Source organism: Phoca vitulina, unplaced genomic scaffold (assembly GCF_004348235.1).
Source record: "Phoca vitulina isolate PV1807 unplaced genomic scaffold, GSC_HSeal_1.0 scaffold15, whole genome shotgun sequence".
NCBI lineage: Eukaryota > Metazoa > Chordata > Mammalia > Carnivora > Phocidae > Phoca > Phoca vitulina.
In genome coordinates this window covers 5,032,818-5,056,918 of record NW_022589718.1, presented here as the reverse complement: position 1 = coordinate 5,056,918, position 24,101 = coordinate 5,032,818, and the positions used below count along the sequence as shown (strand labels likewise).

Here is a 24,101-nt window from a genome sequence, read left to right as displayed (position 1 = left end):
GTTCAAAGGGAATATGAAAAAGAAACTTGCCTTGTTTGCAATGTAGATATTTCACTCTGTTCACAATATGTATTTCCGGATAGCAGGACAGAAAAAAAAGGTTGTCAATTGCTTTTACATTGACATACAGGGGCCAATATTTATGGTATTGATTTCCAAATCAGTATAGAATTCTAGCAATAATGTATAACTCTGTATGTATGCAAGGTTCTACTATACTATAATCTATTGGATTACAACTAGCTATAGATATTTTTAAATCCACTCATGGTGAACTCTTCTCCTTAAATCAATTTCCATTTTATTTTATTTTATTATTATTTTTGATTTACATTTTAAAACAAGCTATTTCGTTTATTACTCAGTTAAAGATCCTTGTTGTTAAATATTATCTTTTATGAGATTACCTTACATTGTATAATTGCTTGAGTTCTCTAGTGGAAGTTCTGTATTTCAAAAATGAGATTTATTCATAAGAATATCCATTTAGGTATGGAAATTCTTGTTTATACAGTTTGAGCAAAGTCATATGAGTAGCAACTTAAAAAATCAGATTTGTCCATTATCACTGATAATTTTTGCATAAAGTGTCTCAATGAGAGTCATAATGTCATGATTTTGTTCATAAAAGGAAATATTTAAAAAAATAAAAGGAAATATTTAGATATTTAAATAATTAAAAAAATCAGTAACAGTAAAGAATAGACAGACAAAAAATAATAAAGAAAAAACACACATAGTTTTATAAATCAGGGGGTAAATTATATGCAGACATGTTCTGTTTTTAATGTATACATGTGTATATTCATATACCTTTGTCTTATATATGCTATTTTGTAAGTTATTTTATAATGTTTTCCCACATATTAATGAGATATATTATTTCAATTTAATTTTGAAGTTCACATAGTGTCCAATTAATCTATTTAATATAATTTAATTTACTAACTGATTTACTAAGTGCTCTATCTGTGTTCCTTTCTAGTCTTTGTTGCTTTTGGTCTTTTTTTCCCCTACTCAGAGAGTCCCCCTTAGTATTTCTTGCAGGACTAGTTTAGTGGTCATGAACTCCTTTAGTTTTTATGTGTCTGGGAAACTCTTTATCTCTCCTTTTCTGAATGACAGTCTTGCTGGATAAAGTATTTTTGGCTGCATATTTTTCCCATTCAGCACATTGATTATATCCTGCCATTCATGTCTGGTCTGCCAAATTTCTGTGGACAAATCTGCTGTGAACCTGGTCTGTCTTCCCTTGTAGATTAAGGACTTTTTTTTTTTTTTTCCCTTGCTCCTTTCAGGATTCTTTCTCCATCCCCTCACTTTCCATCTGCAGGTTTCTTTAGGTTTAAAATGAGTCTCCTGTAGGCAATATAGAGATAGGTCTTGTTTTTTTTTATCCATTCTGACACTCTATGTCTTTTGATTGGAGCATTTATTCCATTTACATTCAGAGTAATTGTTGATAGATATGAATTTAATGCCATTGTATTACTTGTTAAGTTATTGTTTCTGGAGATTTTCTATGTTCCTTTCTAGTCTTTGTCACTTTTGGTCTTTTCTTCCCACTCTTAGAGTCTCCTTTAATATTTCTTGTAGGGCTGGTTTCATGGTCATGAACTCATTTAGTTTTTGGTTGTCTGGGAAGCTCTTTATCTCTTCTATTCTGAATGATAGCCTTGCTGGATAGAGTATTCTTCGCTACATATTTTCCCCATTCATCACATTGAATATATCATGCCACTGTCTTCTGACTTGCCAAATTTCTGTGGAGAGATCTGCTGCTAGCCTTACTGGTCTTCCCTTGCAAGTTAGGGATTTCTTTTTCCTTGCTGCTTTTAGGATTTTTTTCCCTATCTCTATATTTTGTAAATTTTACTACAGTATGTCTTAGTGTTGGCCTGCTTTTATTGATTTTGATGGAAGTTCTTTGTGCCTCTTGGATTTGGATGTCTGTTTCCTTTCCAGATTAGGGAAATTTAGCTATAAACTTTCTGCCCCTTTCCCCTCTCTTCTTCTTCTGGTACTTGTATGATATGAATGTTATTACACTTTATGGAGTTGCTGAATTCCCTAAGTCTACATTCATGATCCAATATTTTTCTTTCCCTCTTCTTTTCAGCTTCATTATTTTCCATTATTCTACATTCTGTATCACTTATTCATTCTTCTGTTTCTTCCATCCTTGTGGTCATTACATCCAGTTGGTTTTGCATTTAGGTTATAGCATTTTTTATTTTGGCCTGACTTGTTTTTAGGTCTTTTATCTCTGTAGAAAGGTACTCCCTGGTGTCTTCTATGCTTTTCTCAAGCCCAGCTAATATCCTTATGATTGTTGCTTTAAATTCTGGACCAGGCATATTACTTATATCTGTTTTGATTAGATCCCGTGACATTTTCTTGTTTTTTCTTTTGCGATGAATTCCTCCATCTTGGTATTTTGTCTAGGTTTCTGTCTTTTTCTGTGTGTTAGGAAAGCCTGTTATGTTTCCTGCTCCTGAGAGTAATGGCCTTATAGGGCCTGGTGTTTCAGGAAGTGTCTCTGGTGTATGCTGTGTACACTCTGATGCTGTGTTTTGGCTGCTCTTTCCTTCAGGTCAGCCCTCTGCAGTTTCTCCTTGCCTGCAATGGGGAGTGTTTGGACCTTGTCCAGAGTGTGGCAAGTTTTAACTAGGTGTACTCTGGTCTTCCTGTTAAAAGAGGCCTGATGATATTTCCACTAGAGCTAAAGCTTTATAACACTATGGTCAGTAGACTTGGTGCATATGGAGGTTTTTGCTGGTCTTCTGGGGTAGGGAACTGCTGCTCTCAGGCACACTTGCCCTAGTTAAGAAGCACCAGCAGAATGTGAGCAGGCATGGTTTGTTGTAATTGGCTCAGGTCTCTATTGTTGATGGGGCTATGCCGTTCACTGAAGTCAGTCTGTGCTGATGGGTATGGGAGAAAAGTGGCACTGGCCTTGTCCCTTGTCTCCAGAAAGGTGAGTTCACACCCACCTCTGTACAGGAAGCCCTCACAGAAGAGCAAAGTCTCCTCTTATGTGTCAGAGGCATCTCTCAGTTCCCTACCTTCTCCCTGTCTGTGTCTGGGTTGTCTGCCTGCCAGGTAGTGCAGTGCACCTGTGTTTTATCTTAGACACACTGGATGAATTTCAAAATTCCAAACTTTAGGAACCTGTTGTGGTACAGACCCATGCTGGTCCTCTGGGAGAGGGTCTTGCCGGGCTAAGGCTTGTGCCGGTTTGTCCCAAAGGGGCAGTCACACCAGTGCACAGGAGCTGGGAGTTTAGAGTAACACACAGCAAAAAACCTGAGTCCAGGTTAGCCACCTTGGCAGGTGTCTGTGCCCCTATGCTTAAGGGGCAGGGGGGAGCACATGGTGCCCACCAGTTCTTTTGTCTCTGATAGGCAAAGCCATCTCTCCGAGATACACTCCAAAAAGAGGGAATGTCTCTCCCAGTGCATCTCTGGGGATCTTCAGATCGCACCATCAGCTCCTGGCATCTACCCTCCTTCTGCATAGGAGCACTGCAGCACCCACTGGGCTCCACACCACCCACAACACAGAAGTATAAAACTCCAGTCTTTGAGTTCCACTGGTTGTAAACACTTAAGATAATCAGCCTCTCTTGTTTTCCCAGTCAATGACTTTGGGGAAGAGTTTTCCCTCTGTGATCCCCTGTGCACTGCTCTCTCTCTCTCCTTCTCTCTCTCTCTCTCTTTTTGTCTGCCTGTCTATCTCTCTCTCTCTCTCCTTTCTCCATGAGCAGGGCTCCCTTCCTTCTGCAGCACCCATGATTCTTTTCTCCCCAAAACTGTGTCTCCACACCTCTGACCCTGCATGATGTGACCTCTTCTCTCCCTCCAGTCGTGCAGGTTTGTTCTGTCAGCCCTCAGATCCATTTCTTGGGTGTTTAGAATGATCCAGTATTTATTTAGCTGTGTTCCAGGGATGAGGCAAACATAGGGCCCTCCTACTACTTTACCATCTTAACTAACCCCGGGGATTTAGATTTCGATTTTTGTTGTTACATGGGGAATAATACTATTTGGCCTAAAACTAAGATCACAAGTAGTGGCATTATGCTTTGCCACAGCCACTCCCATGAGGTTATTAACATTAAATCTAGACAGCCTATTTTCCTCTCTCCACTTAGCTAGATACCTTCTTACCATTCCAATAACAATAGAAGGCATTTTCAATACAAATGACATCATGCAAAACAAAACAAAACAAAGAAACCCAAAACTATGACTAAAAACTCCAAGAGTTCCTTAAAATATGCTATGATTAGTATTTCTTCTTTTATGTTTAGTTTATCTGTCTTCAATTTTAAAGTCTGGTTCTGTAAACAGAATATTGATAGGTCTTTTTTCTCTATTCAGTCAGATAATCTCTGCCTCTTCATTAGAGCACTCAGTTGAATTATGTATACCAAAGTTACTGATAACTATGGATGTAGGTTAAGTGCTGCTCTCCTATTAGTGTTCTATTTGTCCCATCAATTATTTACTCCTCTGTTCCTCCCTTATTACCCTTGGATTGGTAGGTTATTTTCAGCATTTGTTTTTATCTACTATATTGTTTTCTCTGCTATACCCCTTTATCCCCTACCTCTTACCCCAGTGGTTTCTCTAATGGTTCCAATGAACATTCCTAACTTTTTACAATCTAAACTTAATGTTATACCACTTCACATACAACGTAAGAGCCTTACAACAGAGAAGTTCCATAGAACCCCTTCGTGATGTTAGTGTAATATATTTTTATTTCTTCATATGTTATAAACCACAAGATGAGTTATTTTAAATTATTCAACTGTTTAAAGAAATTAAGGAAAGGAAAAAAGCATTTCATTTTTTTCCCACATTTTAATATTTCCAAAATTCTTCATTCCTTCTTGTAGGTCTGTGTTTCTGATATTTTTGTTTAGCCTGTTGATAAAGTCTCTTCAACTTTTGTTCATATGAAATTTTTATTTTATCTTCATTTTTAAAAAAGATTTTATTTCTTTGAGAGAGAGAGCACATAAGCAGGGGGAGGGGCAAAGGGAGAGGGAGAAACAGATTCTCCGCTGGGAAGGGAAGCCTGATGCTTGAAACCAGGACCCTGAGATCATGACCTGAGCTGAGGGCAGATGCTTAACAGATTGAGACACCCAGGCACCCCTTACCTTCATTTTTTTAAACATCTTATTTGGAAATATTTTCAAACTATCATAAAAGTTGTAAGAATAAGAATAATGAAAGAACACCTATATTCTCTTTTCTTAGATTTATTGTTTAACGTTATATCCCATTATCATTTGTGCTCTCTCTATTTGAAAGTAAGTTGTAAATTGTATCATGGAGCTTTTAGAGAGTTATCCATGTAAGTAAAAATAACATCATTAAAATACTTTTTATCAAGTATTACTATAAGTATTTTAATCAAATAACACTGTATTACTATATCTTAATTGCATTGTGGTTGGGCAATGTGATCTAAGTGACACTTATGTTTTATAGTCAAATAACTATTTTATGGCCTAATATAAGTCAATCTATGTAAAAACACCATTGTATAGTTGAAAAAAATATTATCTCATTGTTTTATATAAACTTTTGTATATACATATCTAAATTTTGCTTTAATTTGAAAACTCAAATTAAATTAAATTAAATAAATTAAATCAAATTAAATACTCAAGTATTTATTGTTAATTTGTCTGCTTGATCTAGTAATGATTAAGAGAACTATGTAAAAATCCCTTATAATTTTGTTCAATTTTGTTTTATACATTTTGTTGCTATGCTATTAGTTATAGTCAAGTTTAGAATGCTTCCATCTTTCCTGATAATTGAATATTTTATTAATGCACTGTGATAATTATTATTTCCACTTTTTGCTTTTAAGCTTTTTTCATGTAATTATCATATGACTTATGCTTTTTGTCTATTATTTTCTTGGTTATATATTTTCATCCTTTGACTCAATATCTCTATGTACTCATAATTTAGAGGTTTTTATTTTAATTTGCATGTAGTGGATTTTTTTTTAAAGTTTCATTTACCTAGTATTTGGTCTGTTGATAATTTGTGATTATTGACATATATGGATTTATTTCCATAGACCCATTTTTGTATTCTTTTGTCTTGCTTTTCATGTATTCAGTTTTGCAAAGGATCACCTTCACTCATATCACACATTGCTGCATTGTGTAAATATACAATATAGTTTATTGGGAAAGGTTACATACAGAGAAATAGCAAAGTATAAATAGTCTCTAAGGACCTAGGAGGATAACATCTCTTTTGTCCAAATCAGAGAACTGTATCGATTACATTTTATTTTCTATTAGTAGTTTTTGGCAGACTTGCTGAAGATTACTGAAGATAGAAAGTTGCCACTTTTTATGTTTTCCGCTAACACTTAGAAATGTGTACATACACATAATTAGATATATTTAGAGAAAATATTATGATTTATGTTCCTTTGAATGAAGACATATTCTTGAGATTACTAGCTGTAATGGTCCTCAGAGCTCTGTGTTTAGAAACCACACTGTTTATCAGGATATATAGTCATCTCTTAGTGGGATGAAGACAAATGATAGCAGCATACTATAGTAGAAAAAAAAAAAACTTACTAGTTTAGTTAGTTGGGGACTTGAGTTCTGGTTCTTACCCTCAGTAGTTCTGCAATCTTGTAAACTTAACTTTTGACTCTTAATTTCTGTATGTGTGAAGAGGAAGTTAATGACAACCTTCTTATTTTAAGATTATTGATTAATATATAAAGTCTCTAGGTTTATGCCTAAAACTTACTAAGTACTTGGTAAGTCTTAATATTTTTTTCCTTTCACTTGAACACTGCATTATTTTAACATTTTATATCCATTTAAAATGTGACAGTTCAGTAATTTTCACTAACAGTTAAACAAAATTTGTCTTTCAGTATAATTATATGGGCTCTGAAGTGGCAGTTGCAGCTGAGAAAGTTGTCCATATCTTTGGTCTAATCAACACTGTAAGTATTTATGTTTCATTTAAGTAAGAAACATTCCTATTAATGCAGTAATACTGTTTGTAAAATAGCATATCCAGTTTTTTAAAAATGTAATCCTACCAACTGGTTTCATCCATCAATGAATGGATTTCATTTCCAAAAAAGAGTAAATTGAATATATTAGCATTATGTATAGAGATGTAATGTTATATTTATGATTACCTAAAAACTATATATTATGTATCTTCTGTTTTCAGATGTTTTCCCAGCTCAACATAACTATTATACTAACTTCTTTGGAGCTCTGGTCAGATCAAAATAAGATTTCACTTAGCGGGGATGCTAATGAAGTACTACAAAGATTTGTGTCATGGAAAGAATTTTTGTTTCAAAGGTCCCATGATATGGCATACTTATTAATGTAAGTACCTTATTCGTATTGACATAGGGTTTGTCAAATTATTTCATATGTTAGCTATCAAGATTATATATAAAATGTGTTATATGTAATGACAAGACACTTCAAAAAATGTTATATGCCTACTGTGTTGACAAATTACAAAATATAAAATTCTGAAAACAATGTAAGACACTAAGTCATGGTGGGCCATTATTCTCCACTAGGCTTTTTATCTATAGAAATGTAAGAAACTTGAGAATTTGGAAAGCGTTGAGATAAACAGGGGTCCTCAATGATTTTAAAGATTTTCTCAGAGGTAAATAATTAAAACTATCATTTGAACTTTAAACACAATGTAAATTAGTTAACAGAATGCAATAATTGCATATAATGCTGGTTAAAATACCATATATCAAATTACTAATGTGGTTACCATCCGGTATAGCTATACTGACCTAAGGTGCAGCTATTTAACTACTTGCACTATTTTTTTCAAGAGTCTTTATATAGGTTTCTGTTAATACTTTGATTATTGAGATGGAAATAATAAAAATTCTGAAGATCTGAATAATATGCAATATATTTATAAATCTATTGGTGTTTCCTGTGGAATTTAGGGTCAGGTTTGTGGACTCAGGAGCTACAATAACTAAGGACTGAAATGTATGAGGACACTTGCTACATTCTCTTTTTTTCTTGATGAGTCTACTGAGTATTCTCTTTGTCTCCCTGTCCTCTAATCCAACATTTTTTTACATGCTTTAGGGGTTCACTATATGCAAATCATGGCAGTGAGCTGTCCTGACTTGTACATCTTCAAATTATATCTATCCAGTGGTGGCAACAGTGGTGATTAATGTTTTGGAAGGATTAGGCACCACTGGGTTTTGGGCTGTGTATCATATAATGTTAAAGTAGACTTTAGAACTTAACTTTGTAGGAACTGTGGGAGATTACCCAAATACAAAATGATTGAAAGCATGAGATGTGATATGTAATATTTGTATTTAAAAAAACACATAGCTTTATTGAGAAATCCAATTCTTAAAAGGTCATTAAGTTAGTAGTAATTTAAAATGCATTTATTCAGAAGAAAAATTTTATTATTTAGTTATAGGGACCATCTTAATTATGTGGGAGCAACATATCATGGAATGGCATGCAATCCAAAGTTTGCTGCAGGAATTGCTCTGGTATGCATTTTATTCCCATCTATTCAGTAATTATATAATGTTTTGAAACATCTACTTCAAGGAAGAAAATATGTATAGTATATCTGCCATGATGTTTTTACAAATTTTTCTAAGAGTATGCTTTTTTTTTTTTTAGATTTTGAAACTCAAATGTTATAATTTTAAAAGTTTTTTGCTATTGTGGTAAAATGCAAATAACATAAAATTTACCATTTTTACTAGTTTTAAATGTACAATTCAATAGTGCCAAGTATGTTCACATTGATGTGAAACAGATCTTCAGAACTTTATATCTTGCATAAATAAATATTTGTACTTTTTGACGTACTTGCCCCATTTTCCAGAAAATCTAGCTTCTGGAATCCACCATTCTACTCTCTGTTTCTGTGAGTATGACATTTTCAAATTCCACATATAAGAGAGATCACATAATATTTGTCTTTTTCTGTCCAGCTTGTTTCACTTAGCATGATTTCATCCAGGTTCATCCATATTGTTGCAAATGGCAGGATTTCATTCTTTTTATGGCTAAATAATATATATATGTGAATTTAATATACATGTGAACATTCATATGTGTATGGCATTTTTTAATCCATTTATCAGTCAGTGGACACTTAGGTTATTTCCATTCCTTGGCTATTGTGAGTAATGTTGCAATGAACATGGGAGTGCGGATAGCTCTTCAAGATACTGATTTCAATTATTTTGGATATATACCAGGAGTAGGTATTTGCTGGATCATGTAGTAGTTCTATTTTTAATATTATGAGGAATCATCATACTTATTTTCAGGATGGTTGCACCATTTTATAATGCCACCAGCAGTTTACATTTTATATTCATCACATCTTTATCAATACATTATTTTCTGTTATTGTTGTTTTTTAATAGCAGTCATCCTAAGTGGTATGAGGTGATATTTCGTTGTGGTTTCGATTTGCACTTCTATGATTACTAGTGATACTGAACATCTTTTCATATACTTTTTGCTTTTTGTATATTATCTCTGGAAATAATATCTACTCAAGTTCTTAGTCTTTTTTATTTATTTATTTATTTTTACCATATAATCCAGCAGTTGTCCTCTTCGGTGTTTCCCAAATGAGTTGAATACTTTTATCTGCACAAAAACCTGTGTGAATGTTTGTAGCAGCTTTATTCATAATTGCCAAAGATTGGGCTCAACCAAGATGTCCTTTAAGAGATGAATGGATAAACAAACTGGAGTAAATTAATATAAAGGGGTACTATCCAATGATTTTTTTTTTAAAGTGAGGCATCAAGCCATGAAAAAACTTAAGTGCATAGTGGTTAGTGAGAAAAGCCAATCTGAAAAGGCTACATACCGTGAGTCCAACTATATGACTTTCTGAAAAAGGAAAAACTGTGGAGATAGTAAAAAGATTATAGGTTGCTGGGGGTTTGTGTCTTGTTGCCATTCTTACTTGCCATGTGTGTTTTTTTTTTTTTTTTTTTGAAGACAAAAATTCTACTTACAAAGTGTAATAGTATTCTGCCTTTAAAAAAAATTAATTTGACTCTTTTCCAAAACTATTTCTGAAGTCAAAACCGATTACAAATTCAACCCTTAAGAATCCGTGTATTTTTTTCCCTAAGTGTTCATTAAAAAATAATATAGTTACTGAAACAGTGCATATTCTTCTCAAAAAACTTTTAAAGCTTATTGGTGTTTAATATGTAATAAAAGCATATGATAGCATTAATCTTATTTAGGTATATGTCAGTGCCATTTGGATTAAAAATATAATAACCCAAAAAGAAAAACAAAATTTACCCATTTTTTCTTATTTTCCATATCCTTAAGAAAATAATGAGCTTTGGCATAGTAGTTTCTTAAATTTGTATTTGCATTTAGGTAATATGGTCAAAAAGAAAAGATCAAAGAGGTGAAGAAATAATTTAGGCAAAAATTGTTTTGTTTTGTTTTGTTTTTTGCATTTAGTATCCACAGATGATAACTTTGGATGCATTTTCAGTTGTTATGGTACAGTTGCTTGGAATTAATCTGGGATTAACATACGATGATATCTACAATTGTTACTGTCCAGGAACTACATGCATAATGAATTCTGAAGCAATGTAAGATTTTATTTTTATCAAATCTATGTCTTCTTCTGGGCAATGTTTATAGCAGTCACTGTTATATAATATCTTGCAATACAACTTGAGTAAGAATATTTTTTATTAAAGACATAATGTACTTGTTTAAACTTATTTATTTATTTTAATTTTTTTATTTCAATTCAATTTAGTTAACATATACTGTATTATTAGTTTCAAGGGTAGAATTTAATGATTCATCAGTTGCATATAATACCCATCATCATTATATCAAGTGCCCTCCTTAGTACCCACCACCTAGTTACCCCATCCCCCCACCAACCTCCCCACCAAAAACCCTCAATTTGTTTCCTAGAGTTAAGAATCTCTTGTGGTTTGCCTCCCTCTCTGTTTTTATCTTATTTAAAGAGGAGTATTTGATATTGTACAGAATGTACTTAGGGGTTGGAGCAAGATGGTGGAGGACTAGGAGACCTAAATTTCATCTGGTCCCAGAAATTCAGCTAAATATTTACCAAACCATTCCGAACACCTACAAACTCAACAGGAGATCGAAGAGGAGAATAGCAACAATTCTATAAACAGAAAAGGGACCACTTTCTATAAGGTAGGATGTGTGGAGAAGTGAATCCGAGGCAATATCTGAGAAGATAGACCACTGGGGGTGGGACGTCACTCCAGTGGCTAAGCAGGGGGTGGAACCCTTGCTGGGACAGTGTGGTCTCAGGACCCTCGGGGTCATAGAAAGACCAGAGGGTGCCTGAGTGTGGCAGAGTTCCCAGGTATCAGAGAAGGGAAACTGACTGCAAAGACAGCCGAGGAGTGGACTCTTAGCTCAGGGTTGCCATAAACTGTGATCCATAGCACAGTCGGGCCACTACTCTTCCAGCATGGACCCAACAAGCAGCAGGTTGGGGGAGACTCTCCTTCCTCCCCTGGGAGGAGTGCCATAGGTGTGCACCACAGGAATCTGCTGGGTTTGGAGACTTCAAACAGGGTTGTGAGCCAGAGATAGAAACGCTTGGTCACAGGCCAGGTGAGCATGGAGTGCAACCAGAGACCAGGGAGACAGGAATGACTGACTGCTTTTCTCTGAGGGCACACTGAGGAGTGGGGTCCCGAGCTCTCGACTCCTATGGGGCCAGAGACTGGGAGGTCACCATTTTCATTCTTGTCCTTTAAAGCTATACGGAAAGCCTTCAGGGAATGAAAGCTACCAAGAGCAAACCTGAGCAGATTATTTACCCTGGCCCCTGGCAAGGGTGGTGGAAATTCCCCTCTGGCAAAGACATTTGAGAATCACTGCAACAGGCCCCTCCCCCAGAAGATCAGCAAGAACATACAGCCAAGACCAAGTTTACCGATCAATGAGAAAGGCAAACCTCCAGCACTAGGAGAATACAGCACATAGAATTCATAGCTTTTTTTCCATGATTCTTTAGTCTTTCAAAAGTTAATTTTTAAAATTTTCTTTCTTTTTTCTTTTTCTATTTCTTTTTAAAAAATTTTTCTTCTTTCCTTTTTCAACCAACATCTCATCAATTCCTTTTTAAAAATCTTTTTTAATTTTCATTTTTACAGTTATATTCTATCCTTTCATTGTATTTAACCTTATTTTTTGTATATGTGTTTATCTTTCTTTAAAATTTTGGGATAGAGTTTCTTCTAACAGACCAAAATACCCTAAATCTAGTGTATGGCTTTCTTCTAGTCTCCTGCCTGATCACATTCTCTCCTTTTTTTTTTTTTTCCTTTCTTTTCCCCCTGGTTTCGGGTCTCTTCTGATTTGTCTAATGTATATTTTTCTGGGGTCATTGTTACCCTTTTAGCATTTTGTTCTCTCATTCATCTATTCTCTGAACAAAATGACAAAACAGAAAAACTCACCTCAAAAAAAAAAAAAACGAAAACAAAACAAAACAAGAGGCCATACCAACTGCCAGGGACCTAATCAATGGGGACATTATTAAGATGTTACTTTTGGGGTCTCTCTTTGCTTAAAGGACCCCTTTCAATATTTCCTATAGGGCTGGTTTGGTATTCACAAATTCTTTTAGATTTTGTTTGCCCTAGAAGCTTTTTATCTCTCCTTCTATTTTCAGTGACAGCCTAGCTGGATATAGTATTCTTGGCTCCATATTTTTCTCATTTAGTGCTCTGAATATATCATGCCAGTCCTTTCTGGCCTGCCAGGTCTCTGTGGATAGGTCTGTTGCCAATCTAATGTTTCTACCATTGTAGGTTACAGATCTCTTGTCCCAAGTTGCTCTCAGGATTTCTTCTTTGTCTTTGAGACTTGTAAGTTTTACTATTAGGTGTTGGGGTGTTGACTTATTTTTATTGATTTGGAGGGGGGTTCTCTGTGCCTCCTGGATTTTGATGCCCATTTCCTTCCCCAAATTAGGAATGTTCTCTGCTATAATTTGCACCAATATACCTTCTGCCCCTCTCTCTCTTTCTTCTTCTTCTGGGATCCCAATTATTCTAATGTTGTTTTGTCTTATGGTATCACTTATCTCTTGAATTCTGCCCTCATGATCCAGTAGTTGTTTATCTCTCTTCTTCACAGCTTCTTTATTTTCCATCATTTGGTCTTCTATCTCACTGATTCTCTCTTCTGCCTCATTTATCCTAGCAGTTAGAGCCTCCATTTTTTATTGCACCTCATTAATAGCCTTTTTGATTTCTACTTGGTTAGATTTTAGTTCTTTCATTTCTCCAGAAGGGGATTCTCTACTACCTTCTATGCTTATTTCAAGCCCAGCTAGTATCTTTATAATCATCATTCCGTATCTAGGTCTGACATCTTAATAATGTCCCCATTGATTAAGTCCCTGGCAGTTGGTATGGCCTCTGGTTTTGTTTTTTTTTTTTTTTTTTGGGGGGGGGGTGATTTTTTCCATCTTGTCATTTTGTCCAGAGGAGAATAGATGCGTGAGAGAACAAATGCTAACAGGGTAACAACGTCCCCAGAAAATATACAGTAAACAAATGAGAAAAGACCTGAAACTGGGGGAAAAGAAAGGGAAAGAAAGAAAAAAGAACAAAAAGGAAAAGGAAAAAAACAAACAAACAAAAAACCAAAACAGAATATGATCAAATATGATCAGGCTGGTGGATAGATCAGGGCCATAGACTAGATTTTGGGCATATTTTGTTCTGTTAGAAGAAAGTGCCTCCCAAAATTTTAAAGAAAGAAAAGTTATATATGTAAAAAATAAGGGTTAATATGATGAAGGGATGGAATATGACTGTAAAGATGAAAATTATAAAAGTTTTTATAAAAGGAATTGATAAGAAGAAGTTGGTTGAAAAAAGAAAGAAGAGGATTTAAAAAAAAAAAAAAGGAGAGAATGTGATCAGGCAGGAGACTAGAAGAAAACCATACACTAGAGATTTAGGGTATATTTTGGTCTGTTAGAAGAAACTGTATCCTAAAATTTTAAAGAGAGAACAACTTATATATATATACCAAAAATAAGGTTAACTACTCTGAAGGGATAGAATATGACTCTAAAAATTAAAAATAAAAAAGAGTTTTTAAAAAAGGGATTGATAAGATGTTGGTTGAAAAAGGGAAAAAGAAAAATTAAAAAAAAATAACGTTAAAAAAAATTAACTTTGAAACACTAAAGAATCATGGGGAAAAAGCCATGAATCCTATGTGCAGTATTCCCCTAGCGTTGGAGTTCTGCTGTTCTCATTGATCGGTAAACTTGGTCTTGGCTGGCTGTTTTCACTGATGTGGGGGAGGGGCCTGTTAACGTGATTTCCAAATGTCTTTGCTGGAGGTGGAATTGCCCCACCCTTGCCAGGTCTAGGCTAAGTAATCTGCTTGGGTTTGTTCTTGGGAGCTTTTGTTCCCTGCAAGCTTTCCGTACAGATTTGGAGGACAAGAGTGAAAATGGCAGCATCCCAATCTCCACCCTGGAGGAGCTGAGAACTTGGGGGCCCCACTCCTCAGTGAGCCCCCAGAGAAAAGCAGTCAGTCACTCCTGTCTCCCCGGTCCCCAGGTGCAGTCCATGCTCACCCAGCATTTCTATCTCTGGCACCCGACCCTGTGTGGAGTCTCTAAACCCAGCAGATCCCTGCGGTGCGCTCCCACACCACTTCTCCCAGGGGAGGAAGGGGAGTCTCCTCAGATCTTCTTCTTTTTGGGTCCATGCTGGAAGAACAATGGCCTGACTGTGCCACGGATCACGGTTTATGGCAACCCTGAGCTGAGAGCCCACTCCTCAGCTTCTTCTCTGCAGCTGGCTTCCCTGCTCCCATACCTGGGAGCTCTGCCACACTCAGGCACCGCCAGTCTTTCTGTGACCCCAAGGGTCCTTGGACCACACTGTCCCAGTGAGCATTCTACCCCCCACTTAGCCACCGTAGCGACATCCTTCAGGGGAGCAGACTTCTAAAATTTCTGATTTTGTGCTCTGCTGCTCTATCACTTGTCAGAAACGGCTGACGGAGGCCCCCTCCCCCAAAGTCTATCCTCCCGAATATTGTCTCGGAGTCACTTCTCCACATGTCCTACCAGCCAGAAAGTGGTTACTTTTCTGTTCAGAGAGTTGCTGCTATTTTTTTCTTCAATCTCCTGTTGAGTTTGTAGGTGTTTAGAATGGTTTGATACCTATACAGCTGAACTCCTGGGACCAGACGAAATCCAGGCCTCCTACTCCTCTGCCATTTTGCTCCACCCCACCCAGACAAATTAGATTTTAAACCTAAGACTATAATAAGAGATGAAAAAGGACACTGTATCATACTTAAAGGGTCTATCCAACAAGAAGATCTAAGAATTATAAATATCTATGCCCCTAATATGGGAGCAGCCAATTAATAACAAAATCAAGAAACACATCAACAATAATACAATAATAGTAGGGGACTTTAACACCCCATTCACTGAAATGGACAGATCATCTAAGCAAAAGATCAAGAAGGAAATAAAGGATTTAAATAACACACTGGACCAGATAGACTTCACAGACATATTCAGAACATTCCATCCCAAAGCAATGGAATACACATTCTTCTCTAGTGCCCATGGAACATTCTCCAGAATAGATCACATCCTGGGTCACAAATCAGGTCTCACCTGTTACCAAAAGATTGCATCATTCCCTGCATATTTTTGGAGCACAGTGCTTTGAAACTCGAACTCAATCACAAGAGGAAAGTTGGAAAGAACTCAAATACATGGAGGCTAAAGAGCATCTTACTAAAGAATGAATGGGTCAAACAGGAAATTAAAGAAGAATTAAAAAAATTCATGGCAGCAAAGCAGTCCTAAGAGGAAAGTATATAGCAATACAAGCCTTTCTCAAGAAACAAGAAAGGTCTCAAATACACAACCTAACCCTACACCTAAAGGAGCTGGAGAAAGAACAGCAAATAAAGCCTAAACCCGGCAGGAGAAGAGAAATAATAAAGATCAGAGCAGAAATCAATGAAATAGAAACTAAAAGAACAGTAGAACAGATCAACGAAACTAGGAGCTGGTTCTTTGAAAGAATAGGATTGATAAATGCCTGGCCAGACTTATCAAAAAGAAAAGTGAAAGGACCAAATAAATAAAATCATGAATGAAAGAGGAGAGATCACAATAAAAGAAATACAAATAATTATAAGAACATATTATGAGCAATTATATGCCAGCAAATTAGATAATCTGGAAGAAATAGATGCATTCCTAGAGATGTATCAACTACCAAAACTGAACCAGGAAGAAATAGAAAAACTGAACAGACTCATAACCAGTAAGGAAATTGAAGCAGTAATTAAAAATCTCCAACAAACAAGAGCCCAGGGCCAGATGGCTTCCCAGGGGAGTTCTACCAAACATTTAAAAAAGAATTAATACCTATTCTTCTGAAACTGTTCCAAAAAATAGAAATGGAAGGAAAACTTCTAAACTCGTTTCATGCGCCAGCATTATCTTAATCTTAAAACCAGACAAAGACCACACCAAAAAGAAGAATTACAGACCAATATCCCTGATGAACATGGATGCAAAAATTCTCACCAAAGTATTAGCCAATAAGATCGAACAGTACATTAAAAGGGTTATTCACCACGATCAAGTGGGATTTATTCCTGTGTTGCTAGGTTGGTTCAACATCCACAAATCAGTCAATGTGATACAACACATTAATCAAAGAAAGAACAAGAACCATATGATCCTCTCCATAGATGCAGAAAAAGCATTTGACAAAGTACAGCATCCTTTCTTGATTAAAACTCTTCCCAGTGTAGGGATAGAGGATATATACCTCAGTATCTTAAAAGCCATCTATGAAAAACCCACAGCGAATATCATTCTCAATGGAGAAAAACTGAGAGCTTCTCCCCAAGGATCAGGCATACAGCAGGGACGTTCATTATTACCACTGCTATTCAACATAGTACTAGAAGACTTAGCCTCAGCAATCATACAACAAAATGAAATAAAAGGCACCCAAATCAGCAAAGAAGGTGCCAAACTCTTACTCTTTGCAGATGATATGATACTTTATGTGGAAAACCTAAAAGACTCCACCCCAAAACTTCTAGAACTCATACATGAATTAAGTAAAGTAGCAGGATATAAAATCAATGCACAGAAATCAGTTGCATTTCTATACACCTACAAGACAGAAGAAAGAGAAGTTAAGGAGTCAATCCCATTTACAACTGCACCCCAAACCATAAGATAGTAGGAATAAATCTAATCAAAGAGGCAAAGGTCCGTTGTTCTCAAAACTATGGAATACTCATGAAAGAAATTGAGGAAGACACAAAGAAATGGGAAAATGTTCCATGCTCGTGGAAGAACAAATATTAGTAAATTTCTCTGCTATTGTTAAATTTCTAGGTACTTATGCTAACTAGAACAATCTACACATTTAATGCAATCTCTATCAAAATACCATCAACTTTTTTCAAAGAAATGGAGCAAATAATCCTAAAATTTGATTGGAACCAGAAAAGACCCTGAATAACCATAGGAATGTTGAAAAAGAAAAGCAAAGCTGGTGGCATCACCATTCCACAATTCAAGTTCTATTACAAAGCTGTTATCATTAAGACAGGATGGTACTGGCACAAAAACAGACACATAGATCACTGGAACAGAATAGAGAGCCCAGAAATGGACCTTCGACTTTATGGTCAACTAATCTTCAACAAAGCAGGAAAGAATGTCCAATGGAAAAAAGACCGTCTCTTCAACAAATGGTGGTGGGAAAATTGGACAGCCACATGCAGAAGAATGGAACTGGACCATTTCCTTGCACCACACACAAAAATAGACTCAAAATAGTTGAAAGACCTAAATGTGAGACAGGAATCCATCAAAATCATTGAGGAGAACACAGGCAGCAACCTCTTCAACCTCAGCCACAGCAACTTCTTCCTAGAAACATCACCAAAAACAAGGGGAGCAAGGGCAAAAATGAACTATTGGGACTTCATCAAGATAAAAAGCTTTTGCACAGCAAAGGAAACAGTCAACAAAACCAAAAGACAACCTATAGAATAGGAGAAGATTTTTGCACATGACATATCAGATACAGGGCTAGTATCCAAAATCTATAAAGAACTTAACAAACTCAACACCCAAAGAACAAATAATCCAATCAAGAAATGGGCAGAAGACGTGGACAGACATTTCTGCCAAGAAGACATCCAAATAGCCAACAGACACATGAAAAAGTGCTCAACATCACTCAGCATCAGGGAAATCCAAGTCAAAACCTCAATGAGATACCACCTCACACCAGTCAGAATGGCTAAAATTAATAATTCAGGAAACAACAGATGTTGGCGAGTATGCAGAGAAAGGGGAACCCTCCTACATTGTTGGTGCAAGCTGGTGCAGCCACTCTGGAAAACATTATGGATTTTCCTCAAAAATTTGAAAATAGAGCTACCCTAAGACCCAGCAATTGCACTACTGGGTATTTACCCAAAAGATACAAATGTAGTGATCCCAAGGGGCACGTACACCCCAGTGTTTATAGGAGCAATGTCCACAATAGCCAAACTATGGAAAGAGCCTAAATGTGCATCAACAGATGAAGGACAAAGAAGATGTGGTATACATATGCAATGGAATATTATGTAGCATCAAAAAATGAAATCTTGCCATTTACAAGATGTGGATGTAACTAGAAGGTATTATGCTAAGTGAAATAAGTCAAATAGAGAAAGATAATTATCATATGATCTCACTGATATGTGGAATTAGAGCAATAACACAGAGGATCATAGGGGAAGTGATGGAAAAATGAAACAAGATGAAACCAGAGAGGGAGACAAACCATAAGAGACTCTTAATCTCAAGAAACAAACTGAGGGTTGCTGGGGTGGAGGGGGTTCGGAGGGATAGGGTGGTTGGGTGATGGACATTGGGGAGGGTATGTGCTATGATGAGCACTGTGATTTGTGATGACTGATGAATCATAAACCTGTACCCCTGAAACAAATAATACATTATGTGTTAATAAAAAGAAAAAGGAAAATGTGCTTAATATTTCTACATTCGATGTTACAGAGAACGTGAATGTTGATGATGACTTTCTGGGGGTTTACTAGCGTCTTGAGATGAAATTCATTCATTCTAAAAGTATGTATTAAGCATCTACTGCTTTGCAGGATCGTGTTAGTCCTATAAATGGCTAACAAGATAATATGTCATAAATATCTTAACATATCAGGGTCTGAAAATTTAAAAGTAGACCTAGAAATAAACAAAGTATAAACAGCTTATTATAGGTGCCAACAAATAAATAAATAGGGAATACATGGGGAGAATAAACTTTCTGATAAAGGAAGTTTTCTGAGGAAATAGTTATGAGGGATATGAATTTGGTCATGTAAAGAGCTTGTTGAAAACTTTCCAGGCAAGCAAATTGATACTTGATTCGCAAGAAGCTTGAAAAGCTCAACAGACTAGAATAAGGATATTGAGAGATGGATAAAAATGAAAAAAAAAAAAAAAAAAAGAAATAGCTGGGACTATAAGGAAGAATGTTTTGGACATAAAGAAAAGAAAGTAAAATACAATGAGGCTAAAGCATAAGTCAGGGGAGGAAGGCAAGGTGATTCAGGAATGTGTATGAAAGAGTCTGATTGTACAATCAGGATGCAAGAGTTGGGATTTTGTGATAAATGTTAACCAAATACATTTTAAGTTGATTTATGCAGTATGGATAGTAAAAATTATCTTAAAATGAATTAAAATATATCAGAGGGAACAATATAGTAATATTTTGGAGATGATTCTCATAATAATCTATAGTAGTTTATTAAGATTGAGAAAAAAAAGGAGATGTGAAGAATTATTTGTAGACTTTTTGATATCATAATTATTAACCGATACTGAAAAAGGCAAGTATTTTAGGAAAGCAGAAAAATGAGGAGAAGTCTTGAGGGCAGTTTATGTTAATTTGGGGATTCCAAGTCATCCATTAGAATTAAATGCACAGTTATATAGGTCCTGATCTGAGGACAAGGAATTTAAAATGTGTAAGCCATCACTGTATTGGTGGAAGTTAAAACCATGAACAGGTCATTTAGAAGTTGAAAGAATGATAAGGGTACTTCTCATATTTACAGGCTTAGTAATTGAGGAGAAACCAGTGATATGCCATGAGAAGAAACAGGAAGGAAGAAAATATTAGAAAGAAGGACCAAGATAATGGAGTCTTACCTAGGGAGGAATATGTTTTAGGAATAAGGGAGAAGATGGAAATCAAATGGTAAAAGTATCAGCATGGTATTTTAGCCTCCCCCAATTCTCTCACAAAATACAGAGTGAAACTAGGAAAACAAACTAAGAAGCAAAAGCATATTCCACAAGTTTCCCAAACTGAAATGCACCAAAAATATCAGCAGCTGGGACCAATCCACTGACAAAGAACTAAGTAACCAGAAGTAGCTGTGTAGCAGGAAATAAAATAGGAGGACAATAAGAACTCTAAAAGTCTTACTGACCTTATAAATCATTGGCTAAGCCATACACTAAGAAGTTGTCCCTACTGAGACTGTAAGCTCATGCCATTGCAGGAGCCAGAACTGGTGGGGATATAGCAAATTGTAGGTAAGAGCAAAGGGGCTGTGAATATTTCTTAAGATGTTAGCATTGCCTTGATCTCTGCTCTTAAAAAAAAAATCTAGTAATACTAATAGTACATGTATCACCCGGATCATGTTTTAAAAATACTATTCCTCACTAAAAAGAACTGGGGCACTTTGGAGGAATGATTGATTCCAGTTATAAAGCAAAGAAAATAAAAATGAGCTTGGAACATGTTGTATGAAAAAATTAAGAGGTGTTTAAATAATTATGGAGACTTACCAAAGGGACACAAAGTCAGCTCCCAATAATTAAATCTGTGGGAATCTGAATGTTATAAATAATAGTGATAGTAATGGATTATAACCCATTTTAGTATTTCTCTCCTGATAATTATTAACTAATAAGAAAAAAGTAATAATAGAGTGAAAACTAGCAGATACACCTTAATCAACTAATCAAGATGACTATCATCAGTAATATAACAAATTGAAATCCTGTGCCATTTGTTAGGATGCAATGACACAGACTGAGCAACACTCCTGTGATAGTGTTGCCAAGATGCATAACCTCAGTTTAATTATGAGGAAATATTTTATAGTCCTAAACTGAGGGACATTCTACCAAATAGTCAGTCTGTAATCACAAAACTTTCCATGATCATGTAGTCCAACAACAACAACAAAAGTGTAGGTAACTAAACTTAGGAGACATGAGAATTAAACGCAATGTTTGAGGAGGAGCTAAAATGGCAGCATACTAGGAAGACCCTAGGCTTGTCTAGTACCTGGAACACAACTAGGTAACCATCAAACCATTCTGAACACCCAAGAAATCAACCTGACAACTGACAGAACAAACTTCACAACTATAGGGAGAGAAGAGGCCACATGGAGATGGTAGGAGGTGCAGAAACACGGATTGGGGGAGAAATGGATTCCAGGTGCTGCAGAGGAAAGGGAGCCATGGTAACAGATAAAGGAGGGGTAGGGAACACACAGGGAAGCAAACAGCGAGAACACTTCCCCAAATCCATTGGCTGAGAAAACCAGAGGGGCTGATTTTTGTGAGGTTTTGCAACCAGCAGGGCTCAAAGACTGGGATTTTAGAGGATGGCCAGCATAGCTGGAATAGAGCCCTGAGGGCACTGCCCTACTCCTGGGGAAAAGACAGGCAAGCACCCTGGGGACCCTGGGGGCAGACAGCAAATGATTGGGAGGATCACCTAAAGGTGCACAGGGGAGAGATGTTCCCTTTTCTGGAGCTCATCTGTGAGAGGTGGTGGTCACAAAGATGACCCTCTGGGGGCAAAAGAGCTGGCATGCACCATTTCCTACCCCAACCCCAACCCCATCCCCATGTCCTCATCCCCCCCTCCCTTGCATAGGCACAGAGACACCTGCTGGGGGAGGCTAACCTGGATGGACACTGGCTGTTTAGCCTGCTTGCTCCAAAGCCCATTTCCCTGCCCTCTAGTGTGCCTGCCCTTCTCAGTCAAACCTGCATCCATCCCAGCAGGGTCAGACCCTTGCCCAAAAGACCAGCATAGGCCCCCACCATAGCACATCCCTAAAGTTTGGAGTTTTAAAGGTCAGTAGGCTTCATTGGGATAAAGCCCATAGTGCACTGTGCTGTTCCAGGCAGGCAAGCAACCCAGAGACAGTGTGAAAACAGCAATCTGAAAAACACCTGGCACTTGAGAAGGGAGATTATTTGCTCTTCTAGGAGTGCTTCCCTGAGAGCAAGCATCTCTGGGGATAAAGGAGCTGGCTTCCTTTCCCTGCCCCATAGCATAAAATAGCTTCAGTAAACAGCACAGCATGGATACTGGCTGCCTAACCTGCTTACACTAAGTCCCACCCACCTGCACTCTGCTGGTACTGCTTTTCTCAGGCAAGTGTGCCTAAGTCCCAGCCCAGCGGGCCCCTTCCCCCACAAAACCAGCAGAAACCCCTGCATGCACTATGTCTCCTGAACAGAGTTCTGTAAGGCTTTTGTCCTAGTGGAAGTAGCATCAGGTATTATTTAACAAGCAGACCAGAGCACATCTAGTTAAAACTTGCCACACTCTGGACAAGGTCTAAACACTGCCCACTCCCACCAAGGACAGCCTCTGCAGACGACTTCCTGGAAGGATAGAGCAGCCAAAACACAGCAGCAGAGTACATGCAGCACACACCAGAGACACTCTTTAAAGTGCCAGGCCCTGGACACTATATGATCTCCTCTTCATAAGGCCATTACTCTCAGGAGCAGGAAACATAACAGCCTTCTGTAATGCACAGAAGAAGAAAAGAGACTTAGACAAAATGCCAAGACAAAGGAATTCATCTCAAAAGAAAGAGTAAGAAAAGGTCACAGCCAGATATCTAAGTGAAACAGATATAAGTAATATGCCTGATGGAGAATTTAGAGAACAATCATAAGGATACTTGCTGGGCTTGAGAAAAGAATGGAAGACTTCAGGGAGGCCCTCACCACAGAGATAAAAGCATTAAAAAACAATCAGAAATGAAAAATGCAATAACTAAGATTCAAAACAAACTGGATGTAATGACCACAAAGATGGAAGAAGCAGAGGAACAAATAAGTGATATGGAAGAGAGAATAATGGAAAAAAATGAAGTTGAACAAAAGAGAGAAATAATAATTATGGATCATGAGACAGACTTAGGGAAATCAGTGACTCCACCAAATGTAATAACATTCATATTGTAGGAGTCCCAGAAAAAGAGTAGACAGAAAAGGAGGCAGAAAGTTTATTTGAGGGAATAATAGCTGAAAACTTCCTTAATCTGGGGAAGGAAACTTCCCTAATCTGGAATCCCAAATCCAGGAGGCACAGAGAATTCCCATTAAAATCAACAAAAGCAAGCCAATGCTAAGACATACTGTAGTTAAATTTACAAAATATAGTGATAAAAAATCCCAAAGCAGCAAGAACAAAAGAAGTCCTTAACTTAGAAGGGAAGACCCAGGGGCGCCTGGGTGGCTCAGTCGGTTAAGTGTCTGCCTTCAGCTCAGGTCATGATCCCAGGGTCCTGGGATTGAGTCCCGCATCGGGCTCCCTGCTCTGTGGGGAGCCTGCTTCTCCCTCTCCTACCCACTTGTGCTCTCTCTCTCTCGTTATCTCTGTCTCTCTCTCTCAAAAAATAAAAAAAATAAAATCTAAAAAAAAAAAAAGGGAAGACCCATAGGGCTAGCGGCAGATCTCTCCACAGGAATGTGACAAGCTAGAAAGAAGTGGCATGATATATTCAACATGCTGAATGGGAAAAATCTGCAGCCACAAATACTTTATTCAGCAATGCTATCATTCAGAATGAAGAAGAGATAGAGTTTTCCAGGAAAACAAAAACTAAAGGAGTTCTTGATCACTAAACTAGC

At 36.9% G+C, this 24,101-nt stretch overlaps 1 protein-coding gene across 1 annotated transcript in view; it reads left to right on the top strand.

Moving 5' to 3' along the window:
• Positions 1–24,101, top strand: part of LOC116637752 (A disintegrin and metallopeptidase domain 3-like) — a 145,093-nt gene that overhangs the window by 46,526 nt on the left and 74,466 nt on the right. Inside the window, 4 exon segments of the mRNA XM_032413245.1 lie at positions 6,934–7,005; positions 7,242–7,405; positions 8,496–8,577; positions 10,544–10,680. Of these exon segments, the coding sequence (XP_032269136.1) occupies positions 6,934–7,005; positions 7,242–7,405; positions 8,496–8,577; positions 10,544–10,680 (455 nt within the window).